The following is a 19,339-nucleotide window of genomic DNA, read 5'->3' as shown; positions in this document are numbered from 1 at the left end:
AACAAATAGTTGGCCAACAAAGTTGCCAACAAATAGTTGCCAACAAATAGTTGGCGGCGGGTTTCCAGAGTAAAATAAGGGATTTGCTTCTTAACAGTTGATGTGGCACAATGGATAGTTCTCTGTAACCAAAGAATATGACAAACTCCTCATCTAGGGTTCCAGCTCCATAGTGGACAGCATTTTCCTTTTTTCAACCTTCCATTCTGAAGTTTAAATATTAAAAACTGCATTGTTTCTCACCAGTTAATGTGTGCCCTATAAAGGATAGTGTCAGACCAGCTCCATGTCTCTGGTTCAAGTCCAGCCAGAGCCTTTAAATATCCTATTCTTTGGAGCAAGTTGAAGTATAATGGTCACAAACAAAGTTTATTCATTGGGAACCAAAATGGGTAGTTTCATAAGTGATTGGACATTCCTGATCATCTCAATTCAAGCCCCTGGGGTGAGTAATCACCTTCCAAAGTATTCGCCGACACCCCTCTCTGACAAGATTCCCAAGTGGCCTACGGGAGCTGCACAGCCTTCCCCATCCCTGACAAGGCTCAGTAGAGAACATGTAGCAGAGAGATATAGCAGCAGAAGTCCAAACAACTGCATCTTTAAATATTTGAACAGCATTCCATATCAGTGTCACACCTAAAGGTCTGGTGTTATAGAGAATTTTTTGGAACCATAAGGTCCCTGGTTCAATCATAACTTCTGCTTTTCTTTTACATTCCTCCAGTAAAAAACTCCCCTCCCCCCCCCCCCCCCCGCCCGACACCACCACAACAAACAAATGAAAGCAAACTGTAGGTTTTTCAAATCTTGTTCAGCATTTTACAAAGAAAACCTCCATAAAAGAAGTCATTACATGTATGTGCTTAATCAAAATTGATAGAACTACAAATAATATGGCATCCATTTAGAAGAAACCAGAGAGATGAATTAAAGGCAAAGGTTTGCTACAGAAGGATAGCATTAATGTACTGACCTCATGAAGTTTGGTCTTCACAGATAAGATTATGGTTCTTAAACTCTTCATACCTTTTATGAACTTCAACCAAGAGTTTACACATGTACAAGGCTGTCAGATGTTTGAACTCTGTTGACCTGAAATGACCTTCAACAATAACCAACTTCAATAGGGATCTGTGCTCATTGTGGGGATTTTTATATTACTTAGTATAAACTCCAACCAAGTGTCTTGAGTAATCATGTTGACAAGCTAGTGTATCATATATGTCCACACACACGGATGATTCACATAAATTCTGTTTGCCTTCAGCAAAGAATCAATAGCATGATTATCATCAGGAATAAGAGTTATTAGTGACATTCTTGTCCTAAGAAAACCAAAGATTCCTTTTTTATATATATAAAACAAAGGTAGGAAAACACTTGCTGCAACATGGGTTTATAAAACCTTGTTCGTCAACATCTATTTTGGTCAGTTCAACAAGTTTCCAAGACTGCTGACCATTGCAACATTTGCACAAACAACCTCAACACAGTACCACTATGAAGAAACTTTTGTGTGTTTGCCAACTTGTAACTTTACTATCGACAAGCATCAAAATATTTGAGAAACTTCAGAATTTTCCAGATTCAGTCACATTCTATTACAAAGAAGCTTCTGTAACCTGATTTCTACATTTGAACGTTCCCTAACACATGAACAGCATGAGTGGTTAAAAAAGGCCCAGTGCTTATAGAAGGCATGTGTTTTTTTAGACATCTTAAAACTCTGCCATTAATTAAGTGATGATAAATTCTGTGAATGCCCTTGGACTGGACATGAAATCATTCTATTAGGTCTGCTAGCAGACCCCACACGTCGCTTCTATCCACAGTTAAGGTCAACGCAACTTTCTGTTACATAGAGCGGCACATGTCTGTCTGTCAATCTATTTAGTCCAATTGTAAAGAGTCCACGCTCCTATAGCTTTCATTCTTCAGCTCATAATTTGCTTTGACTTTTGCTTCTTCTGTTCCTCTTCGTATTTCGCTCGTTTGTTAGCGAATCGTCTTCCCTGTGAATGAAGAATGGAGAACCGAGATTTGTAAAACTGAAACTGGAGAGCAAACTGTTTGTAAACCGAGTTGTAGGAGGTAGTGCAAACATAGTGTTTATTGCTGACAGGATGCAGGTTCAGAATAACAACACACCCTGTTCCTAACTACGACCATTGAAAGGAGAGGCAATCCCAACCAACAAACATGGCTGGTCTTCATGATAGAGGTATCTAGAACTAAAACACTTCCCCAAACGGCTAGGAAAAAACTTATTCTGTTGGTAGTGTTCCTTCACACACAGGATAGAAGACCTCCCAGCCCACCTCATGCCCCCCCCTCCTCCACTGCCAACACATCCAGGATTAATGCCACTGTCAGAACTATCTGTCGCTGTAATCAGCAGGCAAACCCAATAAACAAAACACTAGAAGCACCTTCATTGTGCAGTAACAAACAATGAACAAATGATGAACATCATCTGCTGGACAAAGAACCGATTTTGCCAGAGCAATATAAAAATCAGTTAAATAATTAATTTAACAATGCCTGCCTTTGTTGTGGATCAGATCCAGAGCTAGAAATGCCAAAAACCAGGAGAAGACACTACAGGAGCAGATCCAGGGGGTTGGGGGTGACGGGGTTATTTTCAGTCCCAAGGAATACATTAACAGTAGTTACTAGCACAACCTTGAGTGTAGATCAATGATAGCCTAACATATAGCCTTAAAACTAGAGCCTAATTTTGCCCTCAAAATGCACCATTCACATCTAAACTTCTAATTATTTCTGGGGGAGGAACCCCAGACTCTCCTACATGGCAGCAGGGCTTCAACAACACCCTCCTTTTTATATTCCACGATCTGCCCCTGACAAGAGCCAATGGAAATGATGTTTTTTGGATATTTTCCTTCTCACCACCACCACCCTGGATAATTTGACATTAAAAAGATGATTCTTGAAATGAAAACGGAATTGATTGATCTTACCTTCTTAGCTCTTCCTTCTTCCTTCTGCCTGATTTTCTTATAGACGTATCGATTCTTCTTGGGTATCATCATCTCCTTTAGCTTGAGCTCTTGGGATGCCTGATGTCTCGCCTCTTCGTCCACGTTTGTTTTGAGGACTTCCCCTGGGGTGACGTTAAGGCTCTGGCAGACAGGAAAGAAAACAAACAGTCAATTCCTTCACTCTCTAGTCTTTGCTATTACGTTGCTCACGAGATATTTGGACAAGAGCCATCACCAAATTGAAATACAAAAATGGTTTAAACTGAGCTAATATCATTTTGAAAGTATAGTCACTTTCAAGTTTTCTGCACTATCTGTGGGAATTCATGTGTTGATATGAGTTGAGTATCGTAGCAGTGAACAACAACATTGAAGTGTCGATCAAGAATGCTACAGATATTCAGTTTGTAGATGGGTAAAGAGGTTTAATGATCTCTCCATGATCACCGCCAACAAACGTGACCACTCCTATCACTTTATAAAGTACCATACTAGCTGAGAAAGATGTAGGACACTGGTTTTCTCTTAAAGCTTGACCCTGAAGTCAGCAACCATCATCAACTGGGGAGCTTCCGCTCTCTCACGTTACAGATCGCCGAAGACATCGGATATCTCTGTTAAATAAAACGTTTTCCGTATCTCACCTTCCTCTTTCTCTTCCTCTTCTTCTTGGCCTTCTCTGGCGTTTTCTTCTCGTCTTCGTTCGAGCCTTCGTCCTCTTCTCCCATTCCTCTCAACCACTTGTTCTCCATCGCTTGCAGCTTTTCTTCTCCCTCCAAGTCGTCCTCGTTGACCGCCTCTTCCTGAAAAGTTCCCTCGTCCTCATCGTCGATGAACTCGTCCATCTCCTCCTCCTTTCCTTGATCTCCGGAAGCTGTCAACGCTCCGTGACTTGGCACTGAATGACAGAAGGAGACATTCGTAAGGCTTTCTATCTTGACAGATACATCGGTTGGTTAATGAGATATGTACAGTATGGGGTATGCTAACACACTGTAGCATGTATTTGTAAATATGTAAACATCAGCTGATGAATGCTCTAGCCATTATTACCCACTCACTTCTCAGAACATGTATGATAACTTGGATGAAGACTTTCTCAAAGGTGGGAAACTAACAGATATCAAAATAAACAATAAAACAACACAGAGTTGCTGCAATATGAGTTAAAGAAGGTAAATGAAACTGGTCCCAATGTCCTCCCTTTTCATGAAGATATCTTTGTAAGTTACTTGAACTTTAAACCATGTAACTTTCTTATGAATAAGTCCATTTGTCAATATCGTAACCATTATTGTCAATATCGAGGGACCGTAGATAAGACCCTTGTGCCCATGCCATTGGTGCAAACCCTACAATGCTGCTGGCATCAAATCTTGCTAATTACTCCTCACTATTGTTAAACTCTCTGCCAGACACCCCCTGCTTATCCACCTTAACCTCTCTAGTCTATCTCTCTACAGGACCTGTTAACCCCTCTTGGCATGCATCACAAGACAACAGATGAGCAGTGCAATGAAAATATTGACTACTTTAATCAGCTAATCCTCTCCATCCCACCCCCCCCCCTCCCACCCTCTTAACCAAACTCTTTCAAGTTTACTTGCAAATTTGCATAAAAAATCTTTACCCTTTATGAAGCTTTCGTTGCAGTACTAATAGCTAACTGTTGTGTTAAACAACATTTAGTATCTTGTGTTGGTTTCATCTTTCAGGTCTTACCAATATCTCCTGCTCCCAGTCATTAATCATTCACAAAAAGGATACATTGTAGGGGTTACCAATGAGAAACTGAGTACTTTATGAAATGGTTAAACTCCTCTAGTCAACTGCCATCAATTCATTGGAATGCCTGAGCTCTCATCAAGATTTGGAAAGAGAAAAAACAAAAACATATAAACTTTGCAAGTATATTTCCTCACCTGATTTACCCTCCAGTCTGGCCAACATGATGCGCCTCTCGGGGGGCATGTAGTCTCCTTCCTTCTCCTTCACGAACGGTGACAGGTGAGGCGGTAGATCACACCCGGGAAAGTAATCCTCTACGGGTATTAACATACGTGAGTTGACACAGTCAAACACCCACTGTGGTTGAACATAGTACCTGCCAAGGATGAATATTCAATAGCTTAAACAATGAATATGCAAGAGACTCATCAGAATAAACATCTAATGTTATAGAGCTATAACACCCAGTTGGGACAAATTTTTCTATACTGTAGTGTCATGCCTGCTTCAGAGCACTCGTATTTGTCAGTACGAGCAGAATGAATATCATGTTTCTATTAGATAAAGGTTAGGAACTGGTTGTACTGTCAATATGAGTGCTTTGAAGCATGTCATTGGAGGATAGTTTAGAGAGGTAATAGCATTAGGAAATTGTCCCAACTGGCTGAGCTATAACTCCAAAAGCAGTTATCCACAACTTTGCCGACTTATAGTTATATCCATGTGAAATGTTCTTGTTTGTGAGGATATAGGAGAAGGAAATTGCATTCTCTTGATCATGGACCAGGAGTCAATCCAATGGAGGGTGATGTTCACCTGATCCCAACCATACCCCCCCTCTAACCCCCTCCCTGGCATCAGGGACCCTGTAAGTGAAGCAATGCAGTATTTTCACTGTACTCTGATGCCACTTGGCCAAGCTACTTTACTTGACTCCATGTTTTACCCCCTTAATGACACCTTTCATGTGATTGCTGTTACCTGGAGAGAAACTGTTTCTTCTGTTCTGGTCTGTCCACAATCTGATGGGTGATACTCTCATCATTTTCATCATACGTAGCTCCAATGAAACTTACTTTATCCCAGGATACCTTTCCACCGAACGATCTGAGAAACAGAGAAACAAGAGACAAGATCAGAATTATTGATATAAATCATGCCAGTATTTAAAATGATTCTTGTATCAACCGCTGAACACCAAATGGATTGGTTATAGTTGTTGGTAGCTACAGGTACCGACAATTAAAACTTAACAAAACTTAACTTAACCAAACTTAACCAACCAACCTAACCACCTTAACTTAACCAAAAACCAAACTTAACTTAACTTAATCAAACTTAACCAACCAACCAACTTAACAAACCAACTTAACCAACTTAACTTAACCAAAAACCAAACTTAACCAAACTTAACTTAACTTAATCAAACTTAACCAACCTACCAACTTAACCAACCAAATTAACCAACTTAACTTAACCAAAAACCAAACTTAACCAAACTTAACTTAATCAAACTTAACCAACCTACCAACTTAACCAACCAAATTAACGAACTTAACTTAACCAAAAGCCAAACTTAACCAAACTTATCCAATTAACTTAACCAAACAACTAACTTAACCAAGATATACACATATACATTTGTAAAGCACTTTGAGCAGCTTTGCTTATGATGCGCTATATAAATATAACTTATTATTATGATTATTATTGTTATTATGATTATATAAGACTAATCAGGTTATAAATTTTAACCAGACTTGTGTACATGATGTGACAAGCAGATGAGCACCTCTTTTCTTTTCTACAAAGCACAATTATTAGTAACAACAAAATAACTTTTCAAGGGAATTATTGTTTTCATGAACATATTTTCAAAACAACAGCTGAAAACATGTCCTCACCTTATCACAAATGTCAAAGCTTCCCTTGGCGTTTCTCTTGAGAGAAAAAACTTGCAATTTTGAAACATTGATTTAAACTTGTTGAGTTTGGCTTCTTCCTCCTGAGCTTTCTTGAACTCTTCTGTGTCGACATTCTAAAAAAAAATTAAGAAAATATCGATATTTAGATATAGTTCTATTATCCTAGTAAATCTAATCAAAAGATAATATCAGGGGTGGTGGATCCCAGGGAATAGGGAACATGCCCATCTGTTGGTAATAAAAAGTGCTGTTCCTCCTATCAGAGTACCCTTATATTGAAGAAACATTCAAAAACTGGAATTGGTGGCTAAGAAGTTGGAAATAGAGATACCTTTGTGGTTCTCCCCCCTTCCCCCCCAAAAAAATCAAATCAAAGTCACATGTCTCACTACCCCCTCAGATATTGTGTACCCTTCCTCACACCTCCCCCATCCCCCATCCCCCATCCCCTCCCAAACAGATTGCACAAACCTTTCTGTTCTGCCACCATTCGGACTGATTTCATTTTCATATGTTCAATTATTTGTTTCTCCTCAATATACAGTTTTACCAGTAAATAGTTACTAGCATACATGTAAATACAACAAGGAAGGAAGTGGCCTAGAAAACCTTGCAAGGCTTAACTAGTAGTGCCACTCCGATGATCGGTAACACTGTAATGTTTCAAATAAAATTTACCCAAACTTCCTCATCTATTAATTAACTCTCATCGGGGAGTGACCTGCCGTGAGTGAAAGACTTCAGTACAAGTCTACAGATTTCAGTCTGACCTGTATGACCTTAACTAATCCATGAAATTTCACAACCTTTGTGGAGCTCTCTCGACCTTCTTCTTAACTTTGTTACGTCTTTCAAACTATAAGACAAGTCTGATAAATGGGCAGTTAAAGGGTGTGAAGACTCGCGCAAAAAGAAACGTATAATGCCGGTAATTTAACCTAGTTTCGAATGAGGTGTAACAGAAGTGTTAAACACCACCATCGATCAAAGCAAATACACACACACAGCTTGCTACTGTCGGTAATTAGACACTATTGTACAGTCAGTACATACAGCTGCAGTCAATACCCACAGCACAGTAGACAAACGATACAGCGATGGACATCTCAGGTCCAGCTAAAGATAACAAGGTATCGCGTTTCATTACTGTCTGCATTTTGTAGCGACACGAACAAAACGTCACTTGCAAGCAATCAAAAGTTAACTTTTTCAGATGGCCGCACGCGGTATGGGGCGAGTCTTCAATGCCTTTAAGTATTAATATAAAACAGAAGTAGAGAAAGAAATAAAAATTAGTCCCGTGCTCAGAGATCTGTTTGATCACGTTAAACTCACTTCTCCTGAGATCAATTCCTCGTCCTCTTTGGTCCTGTTCTCGTCTTCGTCCGCTGCCTCTGCATTCAGCCTGGCGTTGGCTTTTGCAAGGTCGTGATTGAGACAAGCCACCCTCTCTGATAAACCTTCATCATCTAAGCAGTACTCAGAATCACTCTTGCTGGTCTCAGAACTGGCTGAGAAAAGCTGAGGAAACAAGAAAAAGAAATATGTTAAAATCAGTATGAAAATTAACAATCTGTTTAAGATGGCAATCATTTCCATAGATTTGTCCACTGTATCTTTCACGATACGTGATGATTGCAGCCCATGTCGACAGATTTTACCTCTAACCCCAAGATCTTCAATTTTTCAAAAATACCAACTTGATTATTCCAATAAACTTAATGTACCTTACTTATCAATTAGGGTCATCCACTGTAAATGTGGGGAGCAACAACTCAGACGACTGCATCCGTTGAAATTTTAACGTTTTGATGTTGATAAATACTAACCTTGGGAGGGTAGTGGAGATTCAATGAACGGTACAGTTGAAAGTTGACAAAACCGAGGAGAGTGATGTAAAACTCGGAAAATGTGGAAATGATCTTCAAATCCACGTCACGGGGAATCTAAATGGAGGAGGAAGAGAGAGGTAGGCTTTCCAATGTTAAAGAGATAACATAAAAACAGAGCACATCTATGACACTTAATTTATGATTTTCAAAATAAATATCGAATTCACTGTGGTCTGTTTCACTGGAATCACATTGGCTAATGCTGATACTAGTTTTACTCAATTGAATATTCTTACTTTGTCTCAATATTTCATTGATACCTGGAGGTATCTGAACTGATTTAATTCTCAATTTATATGGGTAAGATCAAACAGGGGATAATGCCACTAAGAAAGATCACATTTTGATGATTTTGATGGCAAAGCCCCTCCCCTCCCAACCCTCAAGCCAAAATCCCTCTAACTTTTTCCTTTGCTTAACTGTATGGACTCTTCTAACTTCAGGTAAAATTACTGTATGTTCACCACTCACAGGGATGTGCTCAGGAATATTTGAGTGCTGGGCTGGTTTGTGCGGTAGTGTGATCCACGTCCTGGGGAGGGGTCGTAGGGGTTGGGGTGAAATTTTTTGTAAGTATGCTTGGATGGCAAATGGTGCTATCTTGTGTCCTATTCCAGAGCTAACTTCTGTGCCAAGTATTCTCCCATATTTTGGTAAAATTGTTAAATTAATCATCAAGGATGGTGCCGGGTGGAAAAACCGTTTGTGCCGGGCGGCATTCAGAACCTCCAGGCGCAGCCGCCCACCGCCTCCCGTGCGTGAGCACATCCCTGCACTTACCCCATTCCGTAATACAAACTAACAAGTAATATTCCATAGGCCTGTCTTACTATGAGTCAGTCTATGTATTGTGTCTACCTGGTAACCTAGGAGATATGGAGCCAGCCAGGTTATCGTCTGACCCTGGATTTCTGCTTGGTAGTAGATGCCTTTAATCGTGAGAAACACCTGAGGGACAAGAGAACATCAAGAGACGAGATGTTATTCCGAGAAGCTTCTCTGTTGTCAACACAGTAAACAACAGTCCTGATTCTTTGCTATGTTGTACAAAAAATGGATGAACACCATACACAAAGTTGTCTTTAGTGAAAAACACCACACTTCTCAATCTCCTAACAAGAAGAGGGGGGGATGGGGGGAGGGTATGACTTGTCTTGGTTCTCAATAGCAATATGTCATGCAAGCAGATTACATAGTACTACACAGATTACTACACCATGGAACAATTTATCCGGTATCACATCGCAAAATACTATGCAAACTGTGCAAAGATGTATCGCAGGAACAATATTTCTTTATGAGTGCAAGTTCATTGCCTTCAAAACTGCTGCACAAAATTTAAAACAATTAATTATTTCCTGTACATGTGCATGCATGTCACTTTTTCTACACAGCTTTCTCTTACAAAACTTTGTCTATTTCTAATAATCAAATCCCCAATGCAACTAAAAAACTTGCTATGCAAAAAGATAACATAATTCTTCCTTCCATTATGAACAAGAAGGCATTAATTTGATTTTTGACTCTAACATTAATATTTGTCTGTTAAAGCACATAATTTAAATTTCAGAGAGTAATTTGTAATATTTTTTAGTATCACCAGTGAGTATTCTTCTCTATATACAGTTTAATTTATAGACTTATGGGATTTTATTATCTTTATCAAACAAACAAAAATCAACAAGATTCACAACTCCTACTAATGTTGTCATAATTCATTGTTAGCTACTACAAGTTTAACTGAAAAGCAATATTTCATCCAAGGTTAGGAAGGGGTTGGGGGGTGGGGAGGGGCAGTACTTGTAATGACGTACCTTTCTGAGAGACCTTGAGGCGATGATGTAATTCATAAATTCTAAAACCAATCTTTTACAGAGTGGGATATACTCAAACTTGATGCCGGTCTTCCTACGCAAAATAGCAAAGGTGTTGCAGAGGGTCAGGGGGTCATCCAAATCACAAAGAGCATCGGCGAATGTTGGGTACCTGCAAGAGGAGTTGGCAAAGGAATTAAAGATCATCTCATACATAACAATTGATGTCGGAAGACAAAAGAAGCTATTCTAACAGAATAGCTTCCAACCAGTTGCAAAAAGAAAAGGCCTAACCACTAAATGCAAACAAGTCCCCCCTTAAGTAGATACTTGAGATTTCTCAAAACATTGCTTTCTTTAAATATTAATGCACAACAAAAAATTACTGTATAAAAATGTATGCACATTTCAAAAAACTGCAAATACATAAGCAGCAGTTACATTGTCAGACAGTCAGTCTTTTTAAAGTACTACGGACACCTAGCCAGTTTGTCAGTACCCTTGCTGTGTGGTTTGATGTTAAAATGTGATGTTCTAATTTTCAAAGATGACGATAAAACATTTCAATATATCACCTTAGGCCACAAACCTGTGTTCAGTGTCTCTGAATGAAGGGTTGTGAAAACAGAGGGATAATATATCTGTAAATTAGGCACTCACTCCCTGTACATCATCAATTTGCATAATTGGCTAATTTGTCTATTCATAAATGAATTGAGAAAAGACTTGCAAAATGCCTTTTAAAGTGATGAGGGCAATGTTGTTCATAGGTGTCCGTAGACCTTTATAGTTATGTCAAACACATGACTGATGCTGTTAATAAGATGTAAACAAATGTTAAAATCACAAATATCAATTTCCAAGTTTTGATGTTACATCAAGCTACATGAAAAGAAACGCTGCTATCATACTCTTATACCCCCATGCCCCCCCCCCCCAAAAAAAACACCTCTTATACCTTTAAATTCACATATTGCAAACAGACTAAAGAGAGAGATTCATCAATGAGTGTTCGCTACTCTTTCAATGTAAATGCTGATACTGACTCTTACTTACATATATTTACACATATATGCCCAGCCAAACTCTGATATCAAAATCTGAGCTAAAGTTGACTTATCAGACATTTGAACAACTGTCAACTAAATGCACCACTTTGGCCAAGAGCCAATATTCTCTTTCGATGGTGACATGTCTTTCAATAGTGTCTTTCAAAGTTTCCAAAAATTCAAAAGTGATATCTAAATTATTATATCTATATTAAAAAAAAAAATATTAAAAAAATAACTACTGATTATATCTGAATCAACAGTATATATCTTAAAGGATACTGCACCTTCCTTTTAAGATTTCTCATGTGATTTATGAAACTCTCTCAAGATATTTTCCCCTACCTCTCCTTGACAATATGATCCAGTTTGTATCTGGGTGCATCTCTAACTAGCTGGGAAATTCTGCCCTTTTCTCTCTTGTCGATAGCCTTTCTCAACTTCTTCTTGTAGGTCTGAGAAGAGCAATTTTTAATAACACCATTAACATGAATTGCATTGTTCTCCTGAAGCTAATCAGCAACCAAGATTCATCTTTGTATCTACATCATTCATTCACACACGAAACAAAATATGGTGAAAGCCTCAGGAGAAGCAAGGTTAAACGTCATCCTCATTAAGTCCATGTGCTAGAGATGTTTTAAGATTCATGAATATTTAGACACCATTGGCAGATACCAATCGCCAAATGGATTTCCTGACGGTTAAAGTTGATAGCTTAGCAAAATTGCTGAAACATTTTTTCTGAATCTATGGATGTGAACAGCATCCTCCTTCTGAGGGGAAAAAAATTCTACAAAAATCTAGGTTAAATTTGATGAAATTCTAAGTACATAGAACTTTGACAGTGGAAGGTCAACGCTCCCACTGCACAAGGTTTTAAGGATAAAATAAAAAGATTACAATAGCCTAAGATCAAGTCTAAGAAAGACTGAATCATTGGTTCTCAAACATTCTTGCACAAGACCTCTTGATGAAACTTGTATATGCAGCTGTATGCACATAAACAACGCCTCCGTGCCAACAGAATGGAGTACAGTGGAGGTTTTCCAACAATATGAAGAAGGAAGGGAACAAAGTTTATGAAAAGGAACACATGGTTCAACAAACAAAGACCAACCTTGTAAGCTCTGAACTTCCAGATAATCGGCTCGTGGGAAAGAAATTGAATGTCTTTCGTTCTGAAGTATGTCTTAGGTTGTTTGTTACCTCGACCAGCTTTCTTCATATCCGATGGTTGTACAGGGTAAATTCCTTTCAGAATGCAGAGCCTCCTGTTAATTTGAACAGAGTGATTTACAACTAGTTATGTTAATGCAAGTCCAATTTCTGGGATGAAAGGAAACAGCTTAAATTAAGGAGTTCCTACGTAATTCAGATAGAACGTCAAGCCTCTCTTCCTAACAGATTATTTTACATTTGTGTATGGCAGTTGAGTCAGGTTAATGGGATGGGGGTTCGGTGAGGGGGGGGTGTGGCCCTTGTTGGGATCACCTCAAATTTTGGAGGGTCATCAAAAATTTAAGATATTGCCAATATTGTAGGGAAAAAAGTGGAAAATTCTTGAACATATATGAACGGATGGCCATTTAGGAAAATCGGCAGTTTGGATAAAAGGGGTTCAGATAATCAGAGTTTTACTGTACTTGCCTTAACTGGTAAGATGCATGTAATGAAATTCATGCCCAACTGTATGTCAACAAATGCTTTTCATATATTTACATAATATAATTAATTACCGACCTGAAGTCTACTAAATTCAGTTGTAGCTTTCTGATAGATGCTCCCCGTGTGATGAATGAGGTGGCTTGGCCACTGCGATACTGGAATCAAAAGAAAATTAAACATATTAATCACAGACATATTGATTGATCCACAGACATTACTTATGATACTCCTAAACTGGGATGACTGCAGGGTCATCTGTAGCACAGACACTTCATATAGGCCTAAGTGCAAGCTACAGTAAATAAGACTAATAAAAGAGCATTACGTTTTCAATGACTTTGTTAGAGAGGCCTAGACTATGATGTATTAGTCTCTTGAAACCTGAATCATTAAGGGTGTTTGATAATCCTTATAGATATACTGTAGTATATACAGTGGCATAGGATTCTAACTGAGGGTGATAAGAAAAAAAACATGCTAGGCTAAACTAGTTCACTGAAACTTTGTGAAAGTTAAATTTAATAAACCACAGCTTAAATGTCAGATAACACGTTGTTGGGGCTAATAGGTGACTTTACGTTGGCACTTAGGCCTACATCGTTATTTTGTGTAGTTTAGCTGGCCGTCGTCCATGAGGATTACATTCTTTTAACATTTTCGGCGGATTTTAAGAAATTACTGGTCACTGAGAATTGTGAGGGCCTATATGCAGGCGCTACCATGTGCCAATACGGTATCGTAGAACTAGTACATACAGTAGCTGAAGCCTAAAATTGATTACACAATACATGAAGCAGAATTAGGACTGAAAACAAGACACATCAACCATAAAACTCCTTACATATACAAGTCGCTACTACAAAATAATTGAATTTTACCTTTTTCTTTTCCTTCCCCATGGTTTCGGAGTCAGTTTAGCACAGAAGAAGTTTATATTCGATTCCACGAACGTTTTTGGGACCATGCGGTGTCCAGAACTTCTACGTTTCACGTGAAAATCTACCACGAACGCGAAACGGGCAAAAAAGATTGCGAAATTGAGAAATGGCAAGATTAGTCTGGGATATGACTTTGTTCAGCATTAGCACAAGTTGTTGGAATAGATTTTACCTGTCTCATATTATTGGTCCACTGCGAGCCCTGATTATTATTGAACACAGGACTTACGAGCCGGGAAAGATTGGCCCAACCCCTCCCCAAGAATTGTTTTCTTTAGAAACACGAAGAATGAGATACTTTCGAAAGTAATTACCCCACACTTCCTTTCTGACGTATCGCTACGGGAGTATAACACATATCTGGAAATACTGCAACTCCCAGAGCCTTTGCCTCTGGATCCCCACTTTATACAATATGCCACAAATATGTAAAATCGACTCCTCATCACATGGTCTCAGGCGACTTTCATCGACGCCTCGTCCCTAAACTTTTTGGCCGGCGCCTTAACACACAGTTCAATAGTTATAGTTCATCAACGCCCCATCACTCAACTTCGTTTATTGGCACCTTATCACGTAGTTCAATAGACTTTCATCCACTGACCGCTCCGAATGACTTTTGTATGATGATATCTCTGAATCGGTTACGTGGATACCGGGAAACTAACGATCACTATAGTTTAATCTACTACCCTCATGCAATCGGGGCCTTGACTTCAATGGTTCGATAGTGCGACAGATTAGACTAAAGCAACTTCTCAAAAAAATTAAACTCCATAGGGTAACACGTAGCCTGTACTGGAATGAATGTTTTACACGCAGCAATATGATCGACTTAATATCCATTGTATATGACGCTAACTTTGGCAACTATTGTTATGTTTTCATCTATATCAGCCCATGATATATGACCTACACCGAGAGCTTGCATTGAAGCTATTGGTAATGAGAAGATTCCGTGACAAATCGCGATACATACCGATCAGATTGCAATATAGTGATAGAAAAAGTGTTTATAGAATATTTCTCGGAAATTACGATCAAGACGAATTGATCAATGCACTGCTCCACTGGCTCCAATTATAGCACGCTATGGCTAGGAAGGTTTTGTGATTACGTAATCGACCTGCCACGGTAGTACATCGACCTGCAGGCTTTACAATTAGCCTGCGTAGCTTCTTAACACCATTAGGCTCTTTGTGCATGTAAACACTGTGTGGAAATATGTTCATGCCTACAGTTTAGTTAATCATACAGCGTTCACACAAAGACCCATATACAAGAAAACTTAACAGCAGGCGTTGCCGACTAATTGGTAAAAAGAGGTCATTTTACGACCAAGGCAAGTCGATTACGTAATCTCAAGTAACGTTTCATGAGAGCGTGCTATAGTTGGGGTCTATACAGCAGACCTTTAAGCTCATACAGTACAATATATACCGATTATTATATTTGATATGTTATGCACCAGCTGAGTTAAATTAATCTGTAGTTTTATGAGGTACACGTGCATGATGAAACAAATTTAAAATTAGAACACTGGCATAAAGTCCTGTTCTGTATTATAGTTTGAACTATATTCATTACCATACAATGCACTTTGCTATTTTAAATTTAACCTCACGTAAAAACAAGCTGGTATTGGATTTCTTGAAACAAGTTTGATATATAGAGTAGTGTTCACGTGTTATACTGTACAGTCGATCCAATCTGAGCCATACAACGATTTGATAATTCTGTGAAACAGGTAGTTTGATATCTTGTATGATTAGATCGAGCTGAATGCCATTAACTGAAGTACCCGGTAAATATCAGGTAGGCTTTATATTCTCTCTCTACAACCTCTCTCTCGTACTCAGTCACTTTCTACTCTGTTTTCATCTTAACAAATATAATACGATACGTAGAATAAGTTTAAACAAGCTTAAAAACAAATTCTTATTTATAAAAAATTAACAGATATTTTCGTCAATGTATGCAGCACCTCTTGTTTCTGTGTGTACTTGTTTTGCATTTAGACTGAGGACTTGAACAAAGGAATTCCAAGTCCTCTTATGTCATTTGAAATGAATTACCACGTCCTCAGAAGAATTCTATTGTCAAGGGGTATAGTAATGAGGTTAGGGTACGTGGATTGGAACCATGAAAATCGATGGAGTCCTCAGCCTGAATTTAAAATGAACATTTGTGTGTGATTTTGTTCATGTGTGTACTCATTTTTGTTAGTTTTGAAAAATATGTTGGTTCGTCTTATTTCCATTTTTTCAGTTGTAAATTTGTTTTTGGTTTATTTCATTTGACGTCTTCGATATTGTACCAAAAATTGGACGGAATGGCATTTCAATCTAAGCAATCAAATCAAAATAAGTAAATAACACAAACTTACAGAAAAAAAGTGTAATTTGACATTATAAATATGTTCCTTACTTCCTTGTTAATTCCGAAGTTTTGATAACGATGTTATTGGCGAAATGTTAATTATGAAAGTTTATTGTCAGACAAATTATTGCATGTCGATGTATTGTGTTTTATTAACTGCTAATAATTAATCATGTCGTATTGTACATATAAAATGTAAATTAATTGTTACGTCATTCTAATTTTGCTACATTCATATTGTAAATAGACATGTGGTGAATCCAGGGGTTCATCAAATAAAAGATGGGAAGGGGGGGGGGGTTGTTCGGCGGTGTTACCTCCGCCGCCTGGGTCCGATTCCCGGTATGGGAAAAATAGCCGGATGTCGATTTGGGAAAGCATATGTTCATTGTAATGGTAGACAAGATGGAACATTGATCATTTAAACTTAGCCTATTATGAGGCATGTAAACGAAATATGCTTGGCACTCCTTTTTGTAATACAAAGGATCCAAAAGCACTGTCGTGGGTGCAACTCTGGTCAAAAAATGGAGAGGTACAAACATACAGGCTATTAGGAAAAGTCAAACAATACTTTCTAAGTCATTTCTTCTCACTCAAAAATTCTCAAGTGATGGAGCAATAAAATGATGGGGAAAAACAACACAATAAAGTCCTCAATTCTAAATTTAGACGCCGACCATATAGTTTTAATATTCTACAAAACATACTGTTTACAAATGAAAAGCTGCACAAATTTGGTATGAGGCGGAGAAACCCTTTTGACACATTTTAACTGAGAAACTGTAAGTATCTTGTAACTCTATATAGAGTGCATTTGCAGATTAATCCCTATAAACTTAATAACTATATATAAGCTGACAAAAAGTAGCTGAAGAAAGAAAGAGTGACGTCACCAAGACGCAATTTTAACTTTCAAGCTTCAAGCTTTCAACTTTCAAGCTTAGCAGAATTCCATCTCTTATATATTCTAGCGAAACCAGCTCATTATATTAATCTGACACAGAACAATGATATTTCTTCAGAGATGATTTATATCATTACATCAACTCCAGTCCAGACACAAGAACGAAAAAGATCAATATTTTAGTAAGATTGAATTTGTCATGTTAACCCATTTGAGTGTCCTGTTAGAGGTGCATTTTTAAGTTGATATCAATATTAATATTGGTCTCCATTTTGATCTCCATAGCTGGAAGACACTAACATGATGAGGTTTATTTCACTGTGTGTCCTTCTCATTCTCGTGGTGTTCGTTGTGGTTAGCAGCAGCATTCCCCTTGCTGAAAGAGGTAAAGTTCAAACGTGATAGTTATCCACGTCATTATAGTTAGTTTTCATGATTTGAACTTTGTTCCATAAGTATAAACGTATACTCCGAATTCTCATAATATATCATCTTTCTAAATTTACGAAAATTATGCAGCTATGAAATTAGGATCATCCGTACTTAGATTAGCCAATGTAAAATACTACACCAATATTACACAAATTTGATAAGTAAACAGACAAATCTTTCCACTATCACCACCACCACCAATCCTTCCTTACAACTAATACGTCGCAGATTTCTTATATAATGTAAAGTAAACATAAAATACGACTTTATTATTATGTTTCGCAAAAGACAAAGTTAAATCCTTTTTTTAACGGTAAGAGAGTTTACCATATCAACAAGCGATATTATTGTATTTGTAAGAAATGTCATCTTCAACTGCAGTCTGACTCGAGGTAAAGTTTTAGGTTCTGTCAACTTATTATCATTTACGCTTGATCCCCCACCCACACCCCCACTTCGAAACCTTCCGCCCCCTCCCCAACCATCATCCTTTCCAATTCTTATCATCACCTTTCTTTCTACACAGTCCTAACTAATATACATTTTGTTTTGTTTATAGATATGGCGGCGAATAAGCGCTATGAACAAAAGGGTACGTATTTGTCAGAGTAACTATATCGCTAAAGCAAATGTGTTGTAGTTTATTGCACTAATACGTAGTACACCATCCACTATACATCAAACCATTTTCATTTCCAGAATAAATCTTATTTTATAAGAAAGTTTTGCTTCTGAAATACTTTATATATGCAAGCATATACATACAGTATAGTCTATCTGTATATTGCTATACACAGATTGCATAGGCCTAACTAACTTAGATTGATAATGTTTTCGTATACTGCTGATATCCCATTTACTAAATTTGACTGTACACCTCTGTACAGTGCAGGGTTCTGAAGGGAAAGGCGGGTTGTAGTTCGGATAGAACTTGTACGTATATGGGCATTTATATAGCGTCATAACTAAAACGATATTCTATGGCGCTTTACAAGTCAAAGCTAAAACATACAAATGAACAAAAACAGCAACAAGACAGAAAAGGAAAAAGAAAAAGAGCCTCATTAAAGAGAACTGTCTTTATAGCTTTTTTGAAAGAGAGAAATGTGGATTGATTAGCAACCGAAGACGGCAAGTCGGCGTTCCACAGCCTGGCCCCAGCTACAGAGAACAGTGACGGAGCTAGGGGTATTGGTCAGAGGGGGCGAGAATGGTCTGTAGGGGCGCTTTCGACACTATCTAAGCGGAGCGCCACCACAGGTTGGCGCGGAGCGTACAGAATTTTTTTGAGTAAAGATACTCCCTAGATCGCCGGAAATGACCCTTTCCGGGCCTTGCTAGTTTGCAGATAAACGAAGAATAAATAGCCGTTAGAGCATTTTGTCAGAAAATTACAGCAAGAAAATGTGACAAATGTCAATATGTAGATGGGAGCGCAATAAAAAAAGTCAATAATCGCGAATAAGTAAAAAGTGGTAAAAAGCTGAAAAGGGCGCCAGCAGTCCATTTGAGTCCGTCAGGGGGGGGGGGGGGCGTTCGCCCCCTGACTATATGGACGCTCCGCCACTGACAGAGAATACACGGTTGCCAAACTGTTTTGTG

At 38.3% G+C, this 19,339-nt stretch overlaps 1 protein-coding gene across 1 annotated transcript; it reads right to left on the bottom strand.

Annotated features, from left to right (window-relative positions):
• Nucleotides 1-795: 795 nt before the first annotated feature.
• On the bottom strand, nucleotides 796-14,119 carry LOC139981068 (pescadillo homolog). Its single transcript, XM_071993226.1, has 14 exons — nucleotides 13,960-14,119; nucleotides 13,157-13,236; nucleotides 12,534-12,687; nucleotides 11,759-11,868; nucleotides 10,365-10,536; nucleotides 9,409-9,498; nucleotides 8,488-8,604; nucleotides 7,994-8,179; nucleotides 6,638-6,771; nucleotides 5,715-5,840; nucleotides 4,928-5,109; nucleotides 3,650-3,903; nucleotides 2,985-3,146; nucleotides 796-2,015 (listed from the first exon to the last, which is right to left on the bottom strand). Exons 1-14 carry the CDS (start codon nucleotides 13,978-13,980, stop codon nucleotides 1,938-1,940), a joined length of 1,866 nt encoding a protein of 621 aa, XP_071849327.1. The 5' UTR covers nucleotides 13,981-14,119; the 3' UTR covers nucleotides 796-1,937.
• Nucleotides 14,120-19,339: the final 5,220 nt, after the last annotated feature.

The sequence above is a fragment of the Apostichopus japonicus genome, chromosome 15 (assembly GCF_037975245.1).
Source record: "Apostichopus japonicus isolate 1M-3 chromosome 15, ASM3797524v1, whole genome shotgun sequence".
Lineage (NCBI taxonomy): Eukaryota > Metazoa > Echinodermata > Holothuroidea > Aspidochirotida > Stichopodidae > Apostichopus > Apostichopus japonicus.
Note: the sequence above shows the minus strand (reverse complement) of the source record. Positions and strands in the feature narration are given on the sequence as shown.

Coding starts and splice junctions, on each gene's coding strand:
- LOC139981068 (XM_071993226.1), bottom strand. CDS start 13,980: ATGGGGAAGGAAAAGAAAAAG. Junction 11,869..12,533: donor GGAAGTTCAGAGCTTACAAG/GTTGGTCTTTGT, acceptor TGCTCTTCTCAG/ACCTACAAGAAGAAGTTGAG. Junction 3,147..3,649: donor AGAGGAAGAGAAAGAGGAAG/GTGAGATACGGA, acceptor CCTGTCTGCCAG/AGCCTTAACGTCACCCCAGG.